Here is a 21,202-nt window from a genome sequence, read left to right on the forward strand (position 1 = left end):
TCGCGCTCGGTCTCCCCCACGGGGACGGGGTCGGGGTCCCGGGGACGGGGGGGAACGGGGGGGGGTGATGGGGAACGGGGCTCGGCGGGACGGCGCGAGGCTGCTCCTCGGGCACCAGGCACGGTCCCGGGGCCGCGCTCCTGCTGCTGGGTCCCGCGGAGTCCCGTCCCCGGGGCCGGGAGGGCAGGACGAGGAGCGGGAGAAGGGACGCGGTTCCGGAGGTCGAGCAGTGTCTCAGGCGGCGCCTCGCCGAGGTCAGTCGAAGGAGATGAGCTGAGCCTCGCCGCTGCCCTGCGGCGGCTGCGCCGGGGCGGGCGGGGGCTGCTGCGGAGGCTGCTGCTGCGGGGTCCCTCCCGCAGGTGCCATCTGCAAGAGGCGAGAGGCCTCCGTTAGAGGCGGCCCCGGCATCACGCGCCCCCCGCACCCGGCGCCCGCACTCACCTGCTGGTAGAGGGGCTGCTGCCCGGGCAGGTAGGACTGCTGAGCTGGCAGAGAGCTCAGTGCTGCTTCCTGGCCCGGCAGGGCAGACATGAGACCCTGAGAGAGCGAGGGGCGGCTGTCAGAGGGGCTGAGGGACACGCAGTGGGGCAGAGGCCAAAGACCCCCATCTCCACCTGGCCAACAGCAGCACAGGCCCAGGACTGTCCCATGCACTAGAGCCCACCCTGCAGCCAAGCAGCAGCCAGTGGGACAAGGGGTGCTCACCTGCATGCTGTAGGGCTGGTAGCCCATGGAGACTGACTGGGTGCCCATGTAGCCCATGGCACCTGACTGGGGGGCTTGAGAGATGGCCGGGATGCTCTGTGACTGTGAGGCTGCACTCTGGGGAGGAGAGGCTGGTGAGAAGCGGTACCAGCTCGACTCAAACCATCACCCCAGGAGCAGCAGCACTCCCCAAGCTCCACTGGAGACAGTGCAGCATCTTCTGTCTGTGCCATGGGGAGCCCAAACCAGCCCTGACTCCAACCCACTCCCACTGTGAGTTGAAGCAGATCCAGAGATGGGACCAACCAGCCCATCCTCCCTGCTGGCAATCCCATTGCCAGATCCCCGAACCATGCAGAAAGCCCCAGCCCCTACTTGCCTGGTAGCCCTGGGTTGAGGTCGGCTGGTAGGAAGAGTATGCAGGGGTGGTGGTGGGCACCGCGGGGCCCTGCTGCACCGCCTGCCCACTCCCTGCCCCTGCCTGGTACATGTAGGCATTCACCATGCTGGGATCTGGGGCAGAGAGGCAGAGACTGAAGCTACCACCTTGCCCGCAGCCTCCACCCCAGTGGGCTCAGCTGGGCATGTACCTGTCCCTGCGACGGGCATGGCTGTGTACGGCCCAGTGGTCCCCTGCGCTGCCTGGTTCATGTACACGCCATGCATGGGAGAGCCTTCCACTGAGCTGGCTGGGCTGAAGGTGCCAGGGAAGCTGCTGGGCCCAGAGGGCTGGTAAAGCACCCCACCGGCTGCGGGCATGGCCTGGAGCTGTTGAGGGAAGAAAAGCAGCTCTAGGCCATGTCCCCTGGGACTGGGCAGGAGGGTCTCTGGCCCTGCAGACGTACTTGGGCATAAGGCAGGGAGAAGGCTGGCATTTGGGCTCGCATCTGGATGGTCTGCTTCTGCTGTTCCAGGCGCATCTGCCTCTCTTTCTCCTGCTCCTGCAGTCGCTGGATGGCCAACTGACGCTGCATCTCCAGGTACTCCTGTGGGAACAGGGCTGTGACAGCCACAAGCCAGGATGCTGCAGCATCCCGCCCTGCCAGGGCAACCCTGGGGCAGAGCAGCCAGCAGGCCTGAGGGCTGATGTGCCCCACATACCCTGGAAACGCTTCCCTGCCTCACCTGCTTCTTCTGCCTCATGATCTCCAGTTTCTGGGCCAGCTGGATCTGGCGCTGGCGCTCTGCCTCCTCTGCTGCACGGCGCAGCTTCTCCTGGTGCTCCTCCCGCAGTGCATTCAGGGCTCCGCGCGCATCCCGGATCTGGGCCAGTTTGTCTTGCAGGCCCTCGTAGTACACTGGGGAGGGAAGAGACACCTCAGCGACCCGCCTGGGGCAGAGCACTACAACCTTGTGCACCACACTGCCCGCTCTCCGGAGAGACTGCATCCCAGCAATGCCAACCCCGGTGCTGGGGAAAGCCCCGGCAGCCACCCCAAGACACAGTCCCATGGCCACGGCCACACAGCTCCCACATACGCCTGCGCTCATCCAGCTGGTTGAGCAGCTCCAGCAGCTGGGGGTGCATGTTGTTGATGGACTGGAAGAGGGACAGGACGGCAGAGTCGTTGGTGATGCTGCGGCCCCGCATGTGGTTGCTCTTCATGCGGTTGACAAACGTGGTGACTGCGTTCTGCAGTGCCTTCAGGAACTGCTCGTGGTTCTCCTCAGACTCGCCATTCTGGTACTGCTGCTGGAAGGACAGGGCAGCCCCTCAGCTCTCCAGTGCCAAGTCAACTGCAGGCCTGCAGTGCTCTGGGGCCAGGCTGCACCAAGGAGCTGGGTGCTCCTTGCCCCTCAGAAGCTGCCTGGCAAAGGTCCAGGCCCCCTCTTACCTCCACAACACTGAGCGGTGCAGGGTGGGCCTCCCCGGGCTGGGCAGCTGGCTCTGCAAGGGACAGGGGTGCTGATGGCGTGGGGCTCTTGCGAACCTCCTCTTGCTTCTTCTCCCAGTAGTTGCGGTTCAGGTACCGAGCCAGCTGCCAGGGAGAGAAGGAAGATCAGCATCATGCTCCACAGGGAGCAAGCATGTGCCATGGAGCAGCAGTGCCTGGCTCCTTACCTCTGGGTCAACGTCCTCAGCCAAGGGAGCAGAGGAATTCTGTAAAGAGACAAACAGGGAAATGTGATTCAGAGAAACAGGAGACTTTCAGCTCCCACAAAATATCCTGCTCGAACCTGGCCATGGACAACCCAGTGCTGAGCATCAGCAAGAGTGTGGAAGGGAACAGCCACCTCCTCCCGAGTACAGACCTTGCTGACAACACAGCAGTGCTGTTACAGAGCAAGGGGCTGAATAGGGCAAATCTCTCAGAGCAGGAATTCAGCCTGACACAACCAGGGCAGACTCTGGGCAAGGACAAGGCCTGTGTCCACCTGAATCACGTTCAGGGCCCCCACGAACGTACCACGGGCGGGGAGTAGAGCGTGCTGACCGGGGGAGCTGAGGATGTGACGGGAGTGGGCTCAGCCTTTGGGTACATGGAGTAGGTTGTTTTCTGCCTCTGCAAAACAGGAAGAACAGTTGGCTTGGGGCCTGCCCAGGCTCTGGTCAGCAGCAGACTGGGCACACCAGGTGGGTGAGTTCCTGGTGATGGCCAGGCGTGGCAGACCCAGCCTCATGTTCCGCACAGTTCCCACAGGACAGCGTGTCCCTGGGCTCCCAGCCTGGGCACAGCCTGCTTCCAGGATTTGGGACTGCAGTGCAGCACAGGCCTTGCTCCACTGTCACCCCCTCATTCCACAGGCCCTGTGACTTGCTCTGTGTCTTGTGACACCAGGACATGCCCAGGATCTGTCACGGCACAGCTGGGAGATGCCCAGCACATCACCCCCAGCAGGGCACAAACCATTCTCTCCTTCTCCTCCGCCTCTGACTGAGACAAGGCAATTGCGAGCTGCAGCTCCTCCTCCTCTTGCAGCGCTGTCTCATCACGCTTTGGAGGCAGCTGCGAGCAGAAGGAAGAGGTGGTCAGTAAACGGACACCAAATAGGTCAGGATCACTACAGCACCTATAGGCAGCCACTCACCTGGGACTGCTGAGAGAGGGGACTGGTCAGGTATTCGGGGGGCAGCTCGGAGGTGGCAGCAGCTTTACCCTCAGCTTTCCTGTAGTCAGAAAGACATGACAGTGCAGGCTGAATGCTCCTTCCTCCGCACCAGAGCCCCAGCACTGCACAGCACTGCAGCTGAAAACCCCATTCCCAAGAGGATGGGAACCCAGCCCAGTGTGGGGAACCCTCACTCTGCTCTGCTCAAAGCTCCTCCCTCACAGTCCCAGCTGCTGCAGGCAAAGAAACACACCACAAAGGTACTGACTTGTTGAGATGCTCGTAGCAGGGCTCACAGACTCTCACTTCCTTCTCAATCCCAAACTTTGGGATGGTGGAATACTTGGAAGAGCACTTCCCACAGAAGATCTGCCCACAGGCCCTGCAATGATGCTGCAAAGGATGGGAGACATCAGTGTGGCAGCAACACGCTCCTTCACCATCAGACACCACCGCTCAGGCACTCCTGGCACTTCCCCGCCAGCAGCCAGGGAGCACTGCCCAGCCCCAGCACTTCCCGGCAGGCTCAAGGAGTCCTGCAAGTCCCTGGGGACTGCGCAGGACCAGGGAACCCAGAGGGGCAGGAGCAGCACCCACCTTCCGCGTCACAACCCCAAACTGCACTCGACATCGGTGGCACTCCTCAGCATCCACCCAGTCTGGAGCCTGTCCGGGGTAAGGAGAATTGGGTCAAGGAAGGCGAGAGCCTCAAGGAGATCGCCTCCTCAGAGCTCCTCAGGAGCTAACTAAGGTGCTCTCATGAACAGGGATACTAGAAGCATTTGCAGCTCAACAGGAATTACTGATCCCCACATTATCCCCTCTCATGTTCCTAAAGACTGGGATGCTTTGGGCAGCAGTGATGCTGGGAGCCACCAAGCAGGGCAAGATGAAACCAGCTCCCTGTCCTGCTCACTCTCCCCTCCATGCGGTAGCTCTGTACAGGAGCCCAGAACTGCCAGCATGGCACTGGGAGCATTGTGCCCCCACCCTGGGCTCTAACCTGCACAGAACGGAAGAGTGCAGGAGCTGAAGGTTCAGTAGAAGGGGACAGGACAGTGAGGTCTGTCCCACAGCACCAACTCCCTCCCCAGCAGCATAACTCACCCGTTCTGCCGCGAACATGGCATCGCTCTCCTTGAACTCCGGGAATACATGGCCTGGGGGGAAGAGAGCAGGAGCATGGACCAGTCCTCGAAGCACTAAGGAAAGCCTGGGAAGATGGAACTGCAGAGCCCTCCCCAAAGGACACCCTGACTTCAGGCCAGTTTCCTGAAGCAGCACCTCACTGCCAACCCTTAGCTGCCAGCTGGGCTGATCCAGGGGCAATGGGGTTGTTCTCTCTTTGCAGTGGGATTCAGTCACCTCAAGAGGTTCATTTGGTATCAAGACACCAAGAAAAAGCTCAGTATTGAAAGTCCAGACTTTGCTAACACCAGACAGGGTCCTGACAGCCCTTCCCTCTCCTGCAAAGCTCCTCCAGAGCAGAGCTGCTTGGCCAGTTGTCCACCCACCTTTGCCCACAGAGTCCTCACCTTCAACCTTCATTATCTGATAGGTGTCCTGCACCACCTTGTACTTGGGCTCATTGCGGAAGGCATGAGCCCAGGCCTGGATAAGGTACAGGATCTTACTGCGGACACTGGTCTCCACTTGCCTCTGCACAGAAAGGGAAGAGAAAACAAATCCGAGAAAAAGGCCCTGAAACCTGAAGGCTGGTGTGAATCTGCTGGAAGCCAGAAATACCAGTCAAGTATTTCAGAAAGACTTTAGAGCACTTGTGCAAGGTGAGAGCTGTCAGAAAGCCACAGGAAGGACAATTCACAGCAAGGGCTGCCTGCTCCTTCAGCCCAAATATGAACACATCCTTCGGAGCAGCGTGGCCCAACCTGACAATGGGTTAGGATGCTTTTAGAAAACACCCACAGAGCCTGGTGTGAGCGCTGCCCTGCCCAGCTCCTCTCACCTCCCACAGGAGCTGCTTGTCCTGCACTCAGAACATTGGGTCACCTACAGTCACGGGGCTGGGCAGAGCAGCAGCAAGCGCCTCAACCAGCACTGCTGAGGCTTCGGGAACTGGCACTGCAGGGTGCTGGTGCTGGGCTGTCAGCGCCTCCAGCCCCAGTGCTCCTGCCCAGGAGCACCCGAAGCTGCCCAAGGTAGGATCAGCAGGGCAGGTGCCCTTTGGAGGCAGGGGCTGTGTCACAGTTCAACTTGGCAAGCCTGTTCCTGCCCCAGCCTCGAGAGCAGCCTGTCATCAGCTGCCTGAGTGACCACAAGTCCACATGACCGGCTGCTCCAGAGGCAGAGGAGCACTGTCCAACTCCGATTTCAGCTCAGCTCGGCCCACACAGTGTGACTTACTGACCATTCCAAAAATCCTGCATTCCACACGTGTCACAGCCCTCAGCCTCCTCAGAGCTGAGACCATTTTACCAGCACTGGGCATTCACAAGCAGCAGAGCATAGAACGGGTCTGCAGCAGTTATGGAACTACAGAGGCAGAGGAGGACTGGAGAGAACCACAGAACCTCTTGATCTGATCGCCTCAGCAGGAGTGGCTGTGCTATTACCCCTGGCCATGACATTCCTGGCTCAGCAGATCCTGCACAAAGACTGAGCCAGCCCTAGCAGCAAGGTGACAGGAGACACCCTGGTACCGTGTGCGAGGTGATGGGACCTGCACAGCTCATTCACCAATTATGTGGGTCATCCGGTCACCTGTTTCTGATGAAGACAGAGGCTGTAAGGAAGGAAAAGCTACGCTTTGCCTGGGCGTTGCACTCTGGGCGGGGAGCCAGAGACAGGAGTTCCCAGTTCCACTTCACCTGTGGAAGTCCACTCCAGGGACACAGAGAGCCCCTGCAGGTATGACATTATATCAAACTGGCAAGTGACGGCTTGTGCCAACAGCCCGTCAGTGAAAACAGCCAGGTTTACATCCTGCAAAACTCCTCAAATGATTCCACAGGCCAATGGAATCAATGGAAACATCCCCATCAATGGAAACAGCCCCAGTAAAGAGGAAGCTTTTGGCAGTTCTCCCCTTGCTCTTTACCCTCCTGTGTGCCTCACGCTGTACTGTGAAGGGAACCCCTCAGTCCTCGATGAACCGCCAGAACATCCCCTGGTTCCCTTTGCTGCCTCCTGCCAAGCAAAGCATTGCACCTACCATGAAAGGGTCAAGGCCTTTGCTCCTCACATCTCACATTACAGCCAAACATCACCTCTGCTCTCAAAACATCACGTCTCCTGAGCTCTCTACACACCACACCACGGTTTGCCCTTTTCTCAACTGCATTTCCAGACAGTTTCCTTTCTGTTCCTTACACAAAGGGAACAGAAGTGAGGACACACACAGAACTTCTGCTTTTCCAACCTCATTCCAAAATGACAGTAAACCAAGCTGTATTTACCTTGAGTATTTCCTTCAGTTCCTCCATAGTCTGTTTATTGGCCACCTCATCATGGACCGTTTGGCCACAGTTTTTAACCACTGACTCCATGACCTGCAGGGGCAGAGGACAGCATTAGCCTAACACATTCCTCCCTCTCTGCAGCCTGTGAGGAACCCCAGCACACAGAGACACAGCACTATGTGAGCAATGGGTTGCACTGGGGCAGCATCAGTAAAGCCACGCTGGAGCCTGAGCTCCCCTTCTCCTTCCCAGGGGTCTCTGCACAGCTGCTGTGTACAGACCCCAGGGAGGGAGTCTTAAATCCCACTTTGCCTGTTCCTAAAGCTGAGATGGGATTAAAGATGGAAATTCTCATGCTGATCAGTCACAGAACTCCTGTGCTAGAGCTGGGAGGAGGCTCCAAGCTGTGACCAGATGCTGCATGCAGCCTGTGCAGTACAGAAGGCTTGGTAAAACTGGGATGTTCCCTGGCCAGCGCCATGGTTTGGGCTGACGTTACCTCCAGCGCGTAGAGAGCCACGTGGGGATTCTTGTCATTGACTTTCTTCTTGATCGCGTTGACAGCATATTTTGCTCTGGGTAAGGAGAGAGAGAACATGGTCTTAGAGAGTGAGGAATCCAAGGGGAGATTCCACTTGCAGGTGGTAACCTGCCACCCCCCCAAACAACAGAGTCTACAGGCTCAGAATCACAGAATGGTTAGGGATGCAAGAGACCTTAACATCACCCAGTTCCAACCCAGTTCCCCGAGGGCAAACTGGGAGAAGGAAAAAGCACGCTCAAACCCGAGTGCCTCTGAGGGTTTCAGGCCAGAGATGACCTGGGCCCCCCGAGGCCGGGGGGATGGCAGCCCCTCAGGGTGGGTGTGCTGTGCTGCGAGCAACGGGGCAGCGCTGCCGCAGGCAGGCAGAAGCCGCGCTCCCGGTGCAGCCGAAGCCCGGGAGCACTTACTGGGTGTCTCCCTGCCGGATCATGTCGCAGATCTGCAGGATGGATTCCCAGTCCGTCTCCAGCAGGAGCTGGCTCGTTGCCTTATCTGCAGGGAACAAACCCACGGGGCAGCTCCAGCCGCTCTGCTCCCCCCGGCCCCGCTCTGCGCACCACCCCCTTCCCCGCCGGCGGTGCTCGGGGGCCAGGAACGACCGGGTTGTCCTGGACCGCGCCGGCGCTTCCCCTCCAGACCCCGGGAACCCCGGACCCGCCCGGTGCCGAGCACCAACCCCGGGGGCCCACCCCAGCTCCCTGGGCCCGGCCAAGACGCGCGCCCCTCGCTGCGCCCGGGGAGGCCGTGCCCAGTACCGAGGAGCCGCTCGAAGGTGCCACCACCGCGCCCCATCGCGTCCCCCGGCCCGGCCCGGCCCAGGCCAGCTCCGTTCCACCGCCCCTCCGCGGCGCTTCCGCTTCCGGCTTCCGGGGGGCGGGGCTCCTTCCGGGGGCGGGGCTTCTTCCGGGGGCGGGCCCCCGCGTCGGATGGCGGGCGCGGGGCGAGCGGTGCCCACGTGCCTGGTGCTGGGGGTGGCCGGCGGCGGGAAGAGCCTGCTGGCGCGGCGGCTGCGTCATATCCGGCGGGGCGGACACCGGGGGGGGGGGCACCGGGGAGGGGCACGGGGATGGCCCCGGGGGGCGGGGATCCCGTCCCGTCCGCTTCCCTTCCCGTCCCCTTCCCTTCCCTTCCCGTCCCCTTCCCTTCCCCTTCCCTTCCCCTTCCCTTCCCCTTCCCTTCCCCTTCCCTTCCCGTCCCCTTCCCTTCCCCGGGACCGATCCTTAACCCGCGGTACAGCTGAGCGCCGAGGAGGGGCCCGCGGAGCTGGGCGAGCCCCCGGCCACGCTGCCCACGGTAGGCAGGGCCCGGAGGGGCGGGAGCCCGGTGCGTCCGCGGGGCCCCGGTGCACGCAGCCCAGCCGCCTGTCCCCGCAGGTGGGCACCAACCTGACCGACCTGCGGCTGCCGCGGACCGTGACGCTGCGGGAGCTGGGCGGCTGCATGGGCCCCATCTGGCAGAGCTACTACGGCGAGTGCAGCGCTCTGCTGGTGAGCGGCAGCCGAGCGTGTCCTGAGCCCGTCCTCGAGTGAGGGACTGGGCTGGGGGCGCAGGGCAGGGGGAGCCCCGGCCCCTGCAGCACACCCGCAGCAGCACCTTCCCGTGTCTCCTCCAGTTTGTGGTCGATGCCGCCGACCCGACCCAGGTCTCTTCGTCCTGCGTGCAGCTCCTGGCCGTGCTCTCCGCAGCGCCGCTCGCCGCCGTGCCCGTGCTCATCCTCTTCAACAAGATGTGAGGAGGGGGCACCCGGAGGGTGGGGGCAGAGGGCACTGAGGGGCTGCCATGGCTCCTGCGTCCCTCCCGTCGGGTGGTGGACATGTAAGGAAGCCTGGTGTGTCCTGGGGGGTGGCAGCAGCCCTTTGCTGTACTGCCCAGGCTGGCTTGGGCTGTGGAGACCCCCGAGCCAGGGGCTGGGCTGGCAGGAGAGCCGGCATTGTGGGCTGATGCAGACCGTCCTGCCGGTGCAGTGACCTGCCCTGCTCCATGTCCGTGGCGGAGATGAAGTCGCTGTTCCGCATGCAGGACATCGTGTCCTGCGCCACACAGCCCATCACGATTCTGGAGACCAGTGCCCGTGACGGCACCGGCCTGGCCGAGGTCCTGCAGTGGCTTCGGGCCACCCTCGGAGACCCGCGGTGACACCGGCCCTGCCCATTGCCTGCACAGACCCTGCCGGGAGCGGTGCTGCAGGCTGGACGTGGGCAGGACCCCGCGGGACTTCACAGTAAAGCTTGCACTGTATTGACCAGGCTGGCGCCTGCCCTGTACTCAGTGCAAATCCCTCCTCGGGAAGGGACCAGCAGGAGACGGGCTGTGCAGCCATGGGGCTGTGCTGGCACCTGCGGGATGGGGGAGGTTGTGGGCAGCAGAACTGGAGGCTGTGGAGGTGCCTGGACCAGGCTGGGCAGGGCAAGGGCTGGTGGCACCTCCCAGGTTGGAGGCTGAGGGCATGTGAGGCTCTGGCAGCAGCTTTGGTTTTGCCATACAGGGCACAGTGGGGTGACCTGGGTGGGTGTCAGGAGCTGGGGCTACCTCAGCTGGGGACATCCCATGAGCTGCAGGGAGTAGCAGCCTGTGACTGCTCTCTGGCACTTGGGATCAGACAACAGCTGGGTCAGTGCAGAGAACCCAGCCTATGCCCGCAGGAATAACCTGTGCCTGACAACTGCTTCGTGTCCGTGCTGACAGTCCCGTGCCCAGCACGAGTGCTGGATCATGGGGGTGGTTGTGGCCACCTGGGCCTGGCACATGCTGTGGCACAACCCTCCTGGGTCTGTTGGTGTCATGCCACAGGGGCAACCAGCTTGCCAGGGCTGCGGTGGGACACAGCTCTCAATGCTGGGGGCTGCAGGGACCACACTGATGGTGAATGGTTCCTGGCACCACACACAATGGGGCGGCTGCTGCTGCGGTCCTTTCCCTGGAGCATGGGCACAACCTGATGGGCAGGAGACGCTGAGGAGCCTGAGCAGATCCAGCCCCTGAGTCACCAGTGCTGGGGCACACCAACACCCCAAAACCGCCCGCTCCCAGCCCACCAGGTCCAGACACGGGCCGGGAGTCCTGCACACGGCTGTGTTTAATGGGCAGCTCAGTCTGAAGTGGGGGACCAGAGCCCCCGGTTCCTCTGCCCAGCCCTCAGCACCACGGTGGGTTGCTGAGCCTGTCGTGTGGGCAGGCGCAGGATGACTGCCTGGGGGGGACACAGGCAGCCTTGTGCACGGGGAAGGTATGGTGCAGCTCCTCTCCTCCTGCTGGGACATGGGGCTGGAGGTGCGCTGGGGCTGTTCTGGGCAGTGCAATGGGGCTGCAGGTTCTGTCCAGCCAGTGTCACTGTCCCAAAGGCTTCTCAAAACAGCCCAAAACTGTCCTGGGGCACTCACGGGAGGGAGCATTATTCTCTGCTGACAGTAACCACTCATGGAGACAGCCCCAGCCCAGGTAGCTCTGTGCTCTACGGTCCTGCTGCATCCCCAGCAGCTCCGGGCAGTGGGAGCACCCACGTCCCTGTGCTCCAATAGGTCCTTAACCACGGCAACCCAGAGGAGAGGATGCTCCACAGCACTCCCTGGTCCTGCTGATGGCTTGGAAAGATGGAGAGATCCATTCCCTGACTGCGAGCAGAGTCCTGTCCCGTCCTGCTCCTTCCTGGGCATCTGACACTAAGAGGACAGATACAGACCCTGAGACACTGAGTGTCTGCTGCCCCATTCTGCCCCACTCTAAATGTCCCCAGCCACCTCCTGTTCCCTGCCCCAGTCCTATCCCAATCCTGATCCTGGCTCTGCTGTCAGCCGGAGCCATTCTCAGGCAGCAGCAGCACCATGGATCCAGCATCTCCTGGGACACACTGGGTACCAGAGCAGCCTGGGCACCTCCCCAGCAGGATCAGCCCTACATCCCTGGCTGCCTGTGCCAGCAGAGCGAGTGGACATGGAATGCTGGGCTCAGCCCAGCACCTCCTGCACCTTCCTGCTCCCCAGCAAGCAGTGGGGCTGGCCCTGGCCATGCTGCTCCCACCATTCCAGCACAGCAGAGGAATGCCCACGTGCCCAGCTGAGAGCCCTGGCAGTCCCTGTCCTGCTCGTGCAGGGCTCACCCGGGGCTCAGGCGCGTCTCCCCCTCTGCTCGTACACAGAGTGAAGCTTCTGAATGAGAAATACTTTGTCTTCCCCTTCCTGCAATGAGAGACATCGCAGTGAGCAGCCGCGGGACGTGCTCTGGGATGTGTGAGGTGGCATCGGGCAAGAGCCCGAACGCGGCCACGCCGGGGCTGCAACAGCCGGGCCAGGCTCACGCACGTTGGCGATCTGCTCCTTCAGCAGGCGGATGATCCTGCGCTGCCCTCTCAGGACCTGGATGTTGAAGTAGGTCCCGGCTCTGCAACGACAGGGAGGTGGGGTGGCAGCATCGGGGACACCGCACCCTGGAGTGAGTGTGGCTCCAGCCCTGCTTGGGGCTGGGACAGGGCACCCCAAAGCACATCCCTGGGGGCAGCCTCGGGTCCATACTCACAGCAGGACCCCGGAGATGAAGAATGGGAGGAATGGGTTTTCCACCAGGTGCTGGTGGGCCCAGGTGAACCAGGTGATGTTGGGGTTGGACTTCTCCAGCACTTGCCCCCAGGCCTGCCAGGACTTGTAGATGGTTTCCAGCCCCTGGAAGGGGCCACAGGTTTCTGACGGCTGCACCCTGAGCACACAGAGCAATGGGGCCGCTCAGAGCTATGGGCAGCCCATGGCCCAGGGCACTGCCCAGCCTCAGAGATCCAACCCTCCAGGGACCAGCCTGCCCAACCATCCCCCTTGTCCTGCATCAGGAACAGACGGGAGCAGTGGTCACAGTCCAACAGCAGCTGTGCTGTGTGCAGTGACCAGCAGCTGGGCAGCATCTCCCTGCCCAGGGCAGCGATGTGCAGCCCTGTGCCAGGCTGATGTGCTCCATGTGCCATGAGGGCTGGAGGCACCATCTCCTTCAGCGGGCAGCAGCAGTTCTATGCCCAAGCCATGGTCCGGCACATACTCACGACCAGATGGTGTACAAGAGGAAGATGGCTGCACCCAGGAAAGATGGGAAGCAGAGCAGGGTGATGAACACGGTGCTCATGTGAGACGCTTGCCAGGGCTTGCTAGGGGACTGGCAGTTGTGCACCAGGCTGGTCTGCAGGCAGGGAGCGCAGTCCCGGGCTCAGGGAAGCAGCCACAGGAACATGAGCAGGACAGATGCTGTCCCATCCACGCGCTCCACTGAGCAAGCCTGGAGACACCCTGTCCTTGCTCCCGAGGCTGCGCTGGTGGCTGCAGGGCAGCCCGTGGCACTGCACAGTCACGGGGAGGAGGCAGCTCTCACCTTTTTGATGTAGAACAGCAGCAGCAGCTTCAGGACCTGCACGGCCGGCAGGAGCGGTGCAAAGAGAACACCCATCCTGGGAGAGGGGGACCATGCACTGAGCCGGGTCGGAGCCCCAGGGAGGCAGCGGCGCAGCACCCACACCAGCTCTGGTCAGGCTTCCACGCAGCCAAGAGCTGGCACCTGCGCCCCTGCCTGCTTTGATTTGTTGCCCCCATCCCACCCGTGCGGGGCTGAGGGGTCCCCCATGACCCCACTGAGTTCCCAGTGCCCGGTCCCAGCCAGCCCCGGCGCTTGCAGGGCCCCCGGCGCATTGGACAGCAGAGGAAGGAGCTGTGCCAGGTGGGACGCGCCTCACCAGGTCAGGGTCTGGCCGTAGATCAGCTCCAGCACGTTCCGTGCGATGTCAAACTCGGGCTTCTGGTTCCTCTTCAGCCTCTTCTCCAAGACGAGCCTGGGCAGGGGCAGAGCTCTGCTCCCACGCTGCTGCTGGGGCTACGGCAGCGGAGCCGGGGGACACCTCCCGGGGCAGTTACCTCCACACCAGCTCCCCGAGGAGCGTGTCCAGCAGCGTGAATACAAAGTCCATCACCACAAAGCGATACAGGTCCTGCCCCACACACGTCTCCCAGCACTGGGGAAACAAACGGAGTGGCACAGACCCGTTGGCAGTGCACCCTGCCGGCTCACACTGAGCCTCTCATCACCCCAAGCCCTTCTCCTCAGGGCTGCTCTCAAACCATTCTCCACCCAGCCTGTATCTCTGCTTGGGATTGCCCCAGCACACATGCAGGACCCCGTGAGGCTCCTGCTGGCCCACGTCTGCACCATGTCAAGACAAGCTGGCAATGAGGCTTCTCTTCCTCGACCTTCCCATGGCTGTGAGGGGCTCTGGGACCTTTTCCTCCCTTGCACCCATTTAGCAGCCACCCCAGCTTTGGAGAGCCCCTGTCTGGCTGTCACCCCCCTCTCCCCTGCAAAGGAGCAGATGGTGCCTGCGGTGCAGAGCCCTGCTGCAGCCTTGGCTTTGCTTTGTGCTCCCTGGGCAAGGGATAGTCTTTATGCTCAGGATAGCTCCAGGGGGCTCACAGGGGCGCTGGGTGCCCCTTGCACTGACCCACACAGAGTCTGACATTTCACAGCAGCACTGACCTCCTCCATTGAGCAGACAACCCTCCGGCTGAGCCACTGGTAGCAGAGCAGACCAAGCAGGACCATCTTCAGAATGAGGTTCCTGGGGAGCAGGAGCAGGGCCAGGAGCCCCTGAGCCCTTGGGTTGGGAGGGGGCTGAGCCCCACGGACAGAGTGCCCGGCCCCAAAGCCTCCCCACACCGCAGGTGGGGCACAGGATGCTCCCGTCCACCCTACCTGCAGACGGCCACGTAGACCTGAGCCCCGGGGTAGTCCTGCCTCTCCCACGCTCCCAGCAGGTTGTACACATGGGGCATCACCGCGTTGAGCCCGGACACCACGAGCGGCAGGGCCAGCAGGAGGGTTTCCTGCTGCCGCTGCCCCCCGCCCCGTGCCCGGTGGTCCTGCTGGACCTGGCGAGCAGCACCTCGGTGAGGACATGGGGAACGACGCCGTGGGGCTGCCCCTGTCTCCAGGGCTCCCCTGTCTCCAGGGCTCCCCAGTACCCAGCCCAGTGCCAGGGCGAGGGGCAGCACTCACTACGTGCATGTGCTGCGAGAAGCGGTGCACAGCCACGGCGCAGCCCAGCACCGTGCTCAGCGACAGCAGCCAGGCCAGGAGCAGCACCGCGCCGCGGCCCAGGCGCTGCCACAGGCTCCGGGAGCAGGAGCGGGAGCGCTGCTCCGCCAGCAGCTCCTGTAGGGCAGAGCCAGAGCCAGTGCTGCCCAGCCTGCTCCGGGCTGCACCCAGGTGGGACCCAGAGTGCGCGGGACCAAGCCCAGTGCTCACCTTCAGCAGGGTGCAGATGTTCTCACACTGCAGCTTCACTGAGCGCCTCTGGACCACCTTGAAGTCCCAGGCACAGAACACTTTGACAGGCAGGTCCCGTGAGGAGCTGCCTACACGGTAGCTCTCCCCGAAGGAGCGGGACATGCTGCAGCGAGAGGGAGGTGTCAGAGCACCAGTGCTGGGTGAAGGCTGCGGTGCCCGAGGTGCTGCCAAACCCACCTGTACACCAGCAGGACACAGGTGATGAGGAAGGAGACCCCAACACTGGACATGTAGGCCAGGGGCATGTTGTATGGGAGCGGGGGTGCTGCGAGGGGGCATGTGCTGGGGCTGGAGGCGCAGGGGCTGTTGAGGGTGGTGTTGCTGTAGTAGCCGTAGTAGAGCAGCGAGTGAGTGAAGTAGCCCTGTGGAAAGGCACTATGGGGCCCACAGCTCCCCGCCCAGCCTGGCACATCTGGGCCAGCCCCTGGGGAGAGCTGGGTTGGGGCAGCACCAGGGCCCTCTTCTGCACCCTCAGCACTGATGGTCCCAGTGCCCTGGCTGTGCAAGAGGAGGGACTGGGGCATCACTGTGGTGGGGATGCAGGGATGCAGGAGAAGGACGGGGCACCGCTAGGGGTGGGGGGGATGCAGAGCTGAACCCAGGGCTGGGAGCAGCTCCTGGCCTGGGGATGCACTGGCCGTGGTGCAGCGCTTACCGCTCCTGTGAGGAGCTCAAAGCCAGTGAAGGGCTGGGGGTTGGCTGAGGCAGGGGGATACGCAGCCTGCAGGGCCACCACAAAGACCAGGAGGATGAGGAATGAGATGATGTTGAACATAAAGAGCGTCTTGAGGAAGAGGAAGTAGGAGAGGACACTGGAGCCGAAGCGGCCACCAATCTGCTTCAGTGCGTAGTGCCAGGGCTGCGCGGCGGGAAGCAGGGACAGGAGCCTGTACCAGAGCCTGCGGCAGCACTGCAGGGACAGCACAGGGAGAGAACTGGGGTCGGACCCTGCACCGGAGTTCCCGGTGCTGCTCTGCACACCTGTGTCCTGGACTTACGAGGATGATGTGGTCCTTGGACCCTCCGCAGGGAGACGGCTCCTGGTGCTGGGCACGGTGCCTCGGGGGCCCCCTCTGCCCGCTCAGCTCCTGCCTGCCCAGCAGAGAGGGGTGTTAGAGGGGGTGTGGGCCCCGGGACAGCTCTGGCTGTGGGAGCCCTGTGGGGCCAGTAGGAAAGGGCGTACCGGAGGGCGCGTTTCTCTGCCAGGCACAGGGGCACAGTCAGCAGCATGTGGCTGCGGTGGCTGGGCGAGAGGCTCAGCAGCTCATTCACCAGCAGGCTCCGCTTGTCTGGGGGCACAAGGAGCTGAGCAGGATGCAGCCACCAGGACGTGCCTGTCCCAGACCTGCTGTGGGGACAGTGCCTGGCGATGCTCACCCTGCAGTGTGGCCGTGGCGGGGTCGGTCTCCAGGTCGTACAGCCGCAGGCTGGGCCGCGCTGCACGGCAGAGCTGCTGCAGGGGCGGGCGGCTGCTCCGGTGCCGCAGCCGTGCCGTGCGGTTGTAGTACTGGGATATGATGGCCCCGCGGCTGCGTCCTGCAAACGACAGCGGGCACAGGGTGCGTAGCCACAGGACAGCAAGGGGACAGGATTGCTCCTGGGTCTGGGGCTGCCGGGTGGCACCTACCGATGGTGTGGCTGGGCATGCTGGCAAGGATCCGCAGGGAAGCAGAGGAGTACCCGGGGTGCTGCTCGCCCTGCCCGGGCTCTGGCCAGGCTGTGGCACCGGTGTCTGGGGTAACCTGACAGGCCAAAGGCTCTGGGAGAGGGAGGGGAGCACATAGAGCAGTGAGAGCCAGAGCACCTATGGCTCTAGTCCCTGTGGCTTTGCTGCCCTGCTCTGGCACTAAAGCCAGGCACCTGCCCCAGTGTGTGCTCCCTCTGGCACACCCTCTTCTCCAGGGCCACCCTCCATGTCCCCAAGGGCAGGTCTGTCCTGCTGCCTGCACTGGCGAATGGTCAGCAGGCTCCTGCACATGCTTTGGCAGCAGCTGGCCCAGGCAGGGTCCAGGCACACACACTGTCCCTGTCCCACCCTGACTGTGGCCATGGGGCTTTACCTCTGCCCCTGTCCTGCATCTCCAGCTCCAGACCTGCCTCCATCAAGCTGCTCTGCTCCTGGATAAGCTGGTGGAAGGAGGTGTGCAGGGCTCCTTCATTGTCTGGGCTCGGCTCCTCGCTGTGGGGACACAAACCTCTGCTCCTAGGGCTGGGGCAGGCTCCAGGGCCTGGAGCCATGGCAAAGCCCCAGTGCCAACCCACAGCCTGGGCATGCTGCCCCATGGCACAGGCACCCAGAGCCTGTTGGGGGGGCAGGATGCTGGAGGCACCGTTCGTACACACCCATCACTCCCGGTGTCCTCGGAGACGTGGAGGGTAAAGGAGGGTGGTTGGGACATCCTGCAGGGCCGAGGGGTTTCGGTGGCACTGCGCTCCCTCCGGTACGTGCCCTGCCACGGTGAGCAGACACGGGTCAGCGGGCCTCGTGCCACAGCACCCCGATTTCCTCAGCTGCCCGGGGGGTGCCGGCCGCTGGGAAGGGGATGGAGAGGATGCTGGGGCGAGCCGGGGCTGTGGGGCTAAACCCGTATCTAAACCCGTGAGGAACACAGGGTCCGCCCGGCCCGGAGCCAGCGGGCCGGGACCTGCGGAGGGGCAGGAAGGAAGGGCAGCGGAAGGCGGCGCAGGTTCCGCCGAGCAGGTCCCGCCGCACGGGGCGCCCGCACCAGCCCCGGGCTGCGCCGCGGGAGCCCTCCCGCCTCCGGGGCTCTGTGCTTCCGACCGGCACCCGCGGTCCCAGGGCGGCGAGGACGCCCCTTCTGCGGGCCCACGGGGCTCGAATTGGCCCTGCGAGCTCGAACGGCTCCCTCCCCCCGAGCAGAGCCGTTCCTGCCCCCCCCAGCCTGTGCCCTCCCGGGACCCGAGAGCGGCTCCACAGAGGCCCCGCCGCTCGCGTCCCGCTGCCCCCGCCTGCCGGAGCCCCAGCGCCTTCTCCTTCCTCCCTTCCCTGCTCCCCCTCCACCACCCCAAGCCTCGGCAGCCCTCCCAAGGCGGACTGAGGCTGCTCCGGGCAGGGGGTGGCACCCGCGAAGCTCCCGGCCCGACCCCCGACGCCCCCCCCCCGACATCTCCCGCCCGCTCCGGTACCAGGAACCGGCGTCTCGGCGCGGGAGCGAAGCCGCCCCGTCCAGCTGACCCCGGGCCAGCCCAGCGCTCCCGGGGCCGAGAGGGGCGATCCCCCAGCGAAGCGCCCTGCTCCCCGCCGGTCACCGAGACCCGCCGCGGGGCCGGGCCTGTCCCGCGGCACGAAGTACTTCGGGAGGTGCCGAGCGCTCCCCCGCCGCGGACCGCGTGGAGCTGCCGTGGGGCCGGGGCTCCCCGTGCGCGGCTGCCGCTCTCCCCACCGCGCGGCACCGATCGCCAGCGAGGCCCGGAGGTCCCGGGGCTGGCGCTGCGCTCAGGGGCCGGGGTGGAGGGGACCCGGTCCCCACAGGCTGAGCCCGCTCCGCCCCGCCCTGTTGGCAGCGGGGACCGCCCTGCCCGGTCCTGCCCGCCCCGGGGCGGTACCGCGCAGAAGCGGCGGGGACGCGGCGGCGGCTCCGGTGCAATGGAGGGCGGCGGCGGCGGCGCTTACGGGGCGGCCAAGGCCGGCGGCGCCTTCGATCTGGGCCGCTTCGTGCAGCAGCCGCAGGTCGTGGCGAGGATCGCCAGCGCGGTGAGTCGGGGCTGGCGGGACGGGAACTGGAGGGGCCCGGCCCGACCCGACCTTCCCCTCCTCTCCCTGTCGCCCGCCCCCTCCGGGCCCCCCCGGCCCGGCGTTCCCTTCCCTTCTGCCCGCCCCGGAGCCCGCCCGCCACGGCCTTCTCCTTCCCCTTCTCTTTCTCTCTCCCGGCCCGAACATTCAGCGGAGCCCGGCCCGGCCCGGCCGGTGCCGGTGCCCCCAGCCCTGGCAGGACTCCTCGGCCCCGGTGCTGCCCACCGGACGCCCGCTCCCATCTCCGCAGGTCTTTGCCCTGATCGTCTTCTCGTGCCTGGTCGGGGAGGGCTACACCAACACCTCCAGCTCCTCCCAGCTCTTCTGCATCTTCAACCACAACGAGGATGCCTGTCGCTACGGCATCGGCATCGGCGTCATCGCCTTCCTCGCCTGCGTCTTCTTCTTCATGGTGGACATCTACTTCCCACAGATCAGCAACACCACGGACCGCAAGTACCTGGTCCTGGCAGACCTCGGCTTCTCAGGTGCATGCGGGTGTGGGCAGGGCTGTGCCTCCTGCGCTGCCACAATGGCTGCCCTTGTCCCATGACGTGGCTGCTGGTGCCTGGCGAAGGGAGTCGCTCCCGCCTGGAGCACTGCCCACAGACCACGCGCTCGTAGCTCAAGGCGCTTCGAGGAGCCACGGGAGGCTGTGCCGGTGCCTGCGCCAGCCACCAGCCCTATGCAGCCTGGTGGGAGCAGGGTCACGGCTGGGGACCCTCCTGGAGCAGCAGGGTGCAGCCCTGGCCCCTCATGCTCCTGCCTTCCTCCTTTAGGTCTCTGGACGTTCCTGTGGTTTGTTGGCTTTTGTTTCTTGACCAACCAATGGGCCTGGACACGGGCCGAGGATGTGCACATCGGGGCTGACTCTGCCCGCGCTGCCATCACCTTCAGCTTCTTCTCCATCTTCTCCTGGGTGAGTGCTGCCACGGGGGAGCTGGGCACTGCCGTGCTCGGGAGGGTGGTGCAGGGGCTCCCCGGCCACATAACCCTGACGCCACCGGCCCCTTGTCTCTCTAGGGCCTACTGATCACCTTCGCTTACAAGAGGTACAAAATGGGGGTGGAGGACTTTGCTCAGAGCTACATCGACCCCAGCCCGGAGGTTTCAACTCCCTACTCCAGCTACCCCAACATCAGCCATGAGAGCTACCAGCAGCCACCTTTCACCCAAACGGCGGAAGCCCCTGAGGGGTACCAGCCGCCACCAGTGTACTGAGCCACGGCCGGGGCCCAGCAGGGATGGCTGCACCGGTGCAATGCTCTGCTGTGGGATGCAGGGGAGGGACCTGCCACGTGAAGGGGGATGGTGGGTGGGAAAGTGGCTGCTGCTTTGTGTGAAGGCCACTGGCCATGGTGTGAGGTGCAGAGCTCCCCAGTGATGGGACCCAGTGTGCAATGCACAACTACTGAGTGCAGCCCCATGGCTGTGGGGAGGGTGAGTGTGTGGGGGTGGCCCTGTGAGGCCAAGCTCCTGCCCTTGGGGAAGCTGCTGTGGGGTGAGTGTGTGGTTTGCACCCCTAGCTCTGCCCTGGCCATGCCCATGACTGCTGCCCTATTCTGGTGCCTTTCCAGCCTCGCTGGCTGCAACCCCTCAAGTGCCAGCTTTTGCTGCCATAGCACAGCTGGGCCATCCGGCTCCTGCCTCTCCCGTGCCTTCCCCTCAGCTGCTGCTGGGTGAGCTTCATGCCAAAGCCCTGTCTTATCTCACCTCTAAACTCTGTGCTGTGCCTTCCCACAGCCTGCATCAGAGCTGCCAGTGCTGGGTGATGCTGTTTGGGATCTGTGGGAGCAGTGAGTGCTGAGATCTCAGTGGGCCCAGGGCTGACCCTGCTCTCCAACAGGGGCCCTGGGTGTAATTCCTGCTGCTGCAGCCCCTGCACTTGCCTCTGCATCCCACACCCTGCTCAGCTCCTGGCCCATGCCAAGGCACTGGTGCAGACTGCCTATCTCAGGTTGTGTGTGCTGCTGCACCCAGCAGCAGTGTGGTGTGTGAGCTGGCGCTGCTGGGGCTGGCCTTCCGAGTAGTTCTTTGCCACTGTAGATACGGAATAAACTTTTTCATCTTGCCCCCCCCCCGTCTCTCTTCTCTGGGGAAGCAAAGCAGGATTCCTCCTCTCCCCCCAAGGCCCAGGGCCCCCAGGCCAGGGAGCAGCAGAGCAGACCCAGCCAACTCCTGCACTGCAAACAGCACACTCATGCTGGGTCTATTTTTAGTCTGTTGGGTAGGTTTGGGCTCCAGCACAGGCAGCTGCTGTAAGCTATCAGCCTGTGCTGGTCCCTGCAGGGGAGCCTGCTCAGAGCAGATGGGTATAAAACACACACAGAAACTCATTTATTTATTAAGCTTAATTCATCGAGTTAGTTATTAAAGGGGAAAGCCCAGGCCTGGCACTTGCACACTTGTGTGTGCTAGAAC

At 63.6% G+C, this 21,202-nt stretch overlaps 4 protein-coding genes across 8 annotated transcripts in view; 2 read left to right on the forward strand and 2 right to left on the reverse strand.

Annotated features, from left to right (window-relative positions):
- Window positions 1-60: 60 nt before the first annotated feature.
- HGS (hepatocyte growth factor-regulated tyrosine kinase substrate) lies at window positions 61-8,577 on the reverse strand. The gene is made up of 21 exons (XM_057409610.1): window positions 8,475-8,577; window positions 8,127-8,211; window positions 7,675-7,750; window positions 7,173-7,265; window positions 5,292-5,415; window positions 4,864-4,916; window positions 4,354-4,422; window positions 4,025-4,149; window positions 3,736-3,814; window positions 3,555-3,653; window positions 3,114-3,209; window positions 2,768-2,806; window positions 2,541-2,684; window positions 2,185-2,398; window positions 1,831-2,003; window positions 1,551-1,691; window positions 1,296-1,473; window positions 1,085-1,218; window positions 706-822; window positions 442-537; window positions 61-366 (listed from the first exon to the last, which is right to left on the reverse strand). The coding sequence occupies exons 1-21, from the start codon at window positions 8,509-8,511 to the stop codon at window positions 256-258; spliced, it is 2,283 nt and encodes a 760-aa protein (XP_057265593.1). The 5' UTR covers window positions 8,512-8,577; the 3' UTR covers window positions 61-255.
- A 58-nt stretch (window positions 8,578-8,635) lies between these two features.
- The window catches only part of ARL16 (ADP ribosylation factor like GTPase 16), a 251,534-nt gene continuing 238,967 nt past the window's right edge, over window positions 8,636-21,202 (forward strand). Inside the window, exons 1-5 of one of the 2 annotated variants that reach the window (XM_057409652.1) lie at window positions 8,636-8,732; window positions 8,953-9,012; window positions 9,093-9,206; window positions 9,332-9,447; window positions 9,684-9,897. In XM_057409652.1, coding sequence (XP_057265635.1) covers window positions 8,646-8,732; window positions 8,953-9,012; window positions 9,093-9,206; window positions 9,332-9,447; window positions 9,684-9,855 — 549 coding nt within the window. In that variant the 5' untranslated portion in view covers window positions 8,636-8,645 and the 3' untranslated portion in view covers window positions 9,856-9,897. Of the gene's footprint in view, window positions 8,733-8,952; window positions 9,013-9,092; window positions 9,207-9,331; window positions 9,448-9,591; window positions 9,898-21,202 lie in introns of those variants that run through there. The other variant, XM_057409653.1, reaches the window with a different exon arrangement.
- TMC6 (transmembrane channel like 6) lies at window positions 11,658-18,466 on the reverse strand. Of its 4 annotated transcripts, none has more exons than XM_057409612.1 (20): window positions 18,298-18,466; window positions 17,371-17,477; window positions 17,088-17,206; window positions 16,655-16,786; window positions 16,405-16,563; window positions 16,211-16,316; window positions 16,026-16,119; window positions 15,683-15,937; window positions 15,205-15,389; window positions 14,986-15,130; window positions 14,737-14,892; window positions 14,434-14,609; window positions 14,218-14,299; window positions 13,602-13,699; window positions 13,424-13,519; window positions 13,066-13,141; window positions 12,743-12,876; window positions 12,232-12,408; window positions 12,018-12,096; window positions 11,658-11,894 (listed from the first exon to the last, which is right to left on the reverse strand). In XM_057409612.1, exons 2-20 carry the CDS (start codon window positions 17,424-17,426, stop codon window positions 11,823-11,825), a joined length of 2,397 nt encoding a protein of 798 aa, XP_057265595.1. In that variant the 5' UTR covers window positions 17,427-17,477; window positions 18,298-18,466; the 3' UTR covers window positions 11,658-11,822. The 4 variants fall into 4 exon arrangements, with proteins under 4 accessions (XP_057265595.1, XP_057265596.1, XP_057265594.1 ...); XM_057409613.1 differs by lacking the exon at window positions 18,298-18,466 and adding an exon at window positions 18,175-18,218; XM_057409615.1 differs by having other exon boundaries at window positions 11,815-11,894; window positions 12,018-12,071.
- Window positions 18,578-20,854, forward strand: SYNGR2 (synaptogyrin 2). Its single transcript, XM_057409646.1, has 4 exons — window positions 18,578-18,742; window positions 19,032-19,269; window positions 19,561-19,700; window positions 19,805-20,854. The coding sequence occupies exons 1-4, from the start codon at window positions 18,635-18,637 to the stop codon at window positions 20,000-20,002; spliced, it is 684 nt and encodes a 227-aa protein (XP_057265629.1). The 5' UTR covers window positions 18,578-18,634; the 3' UTR covers window positions 20,003-20,854.

The sequence above is a fragment of the Pezoporus wallicus genome, unplaced genomic scaffold (genome assembly GCF_028554395.1).
Source record: "Pezoporus wallicus isolate ANWC-B61680 ecotype Strahan unplaced genomic scaffold, APGP_CSIRO_Pwel_v1 contig_12974, whole genome shotgun sequence".
In the NCBI taxonomy this organism is placed as follows: domain Eukaryota; kingdom Metazoa; phylum Chordata; class Aves; order Psittaciformes; family Psittacidae; genus Pezoporus; species Pezoporus wallicus.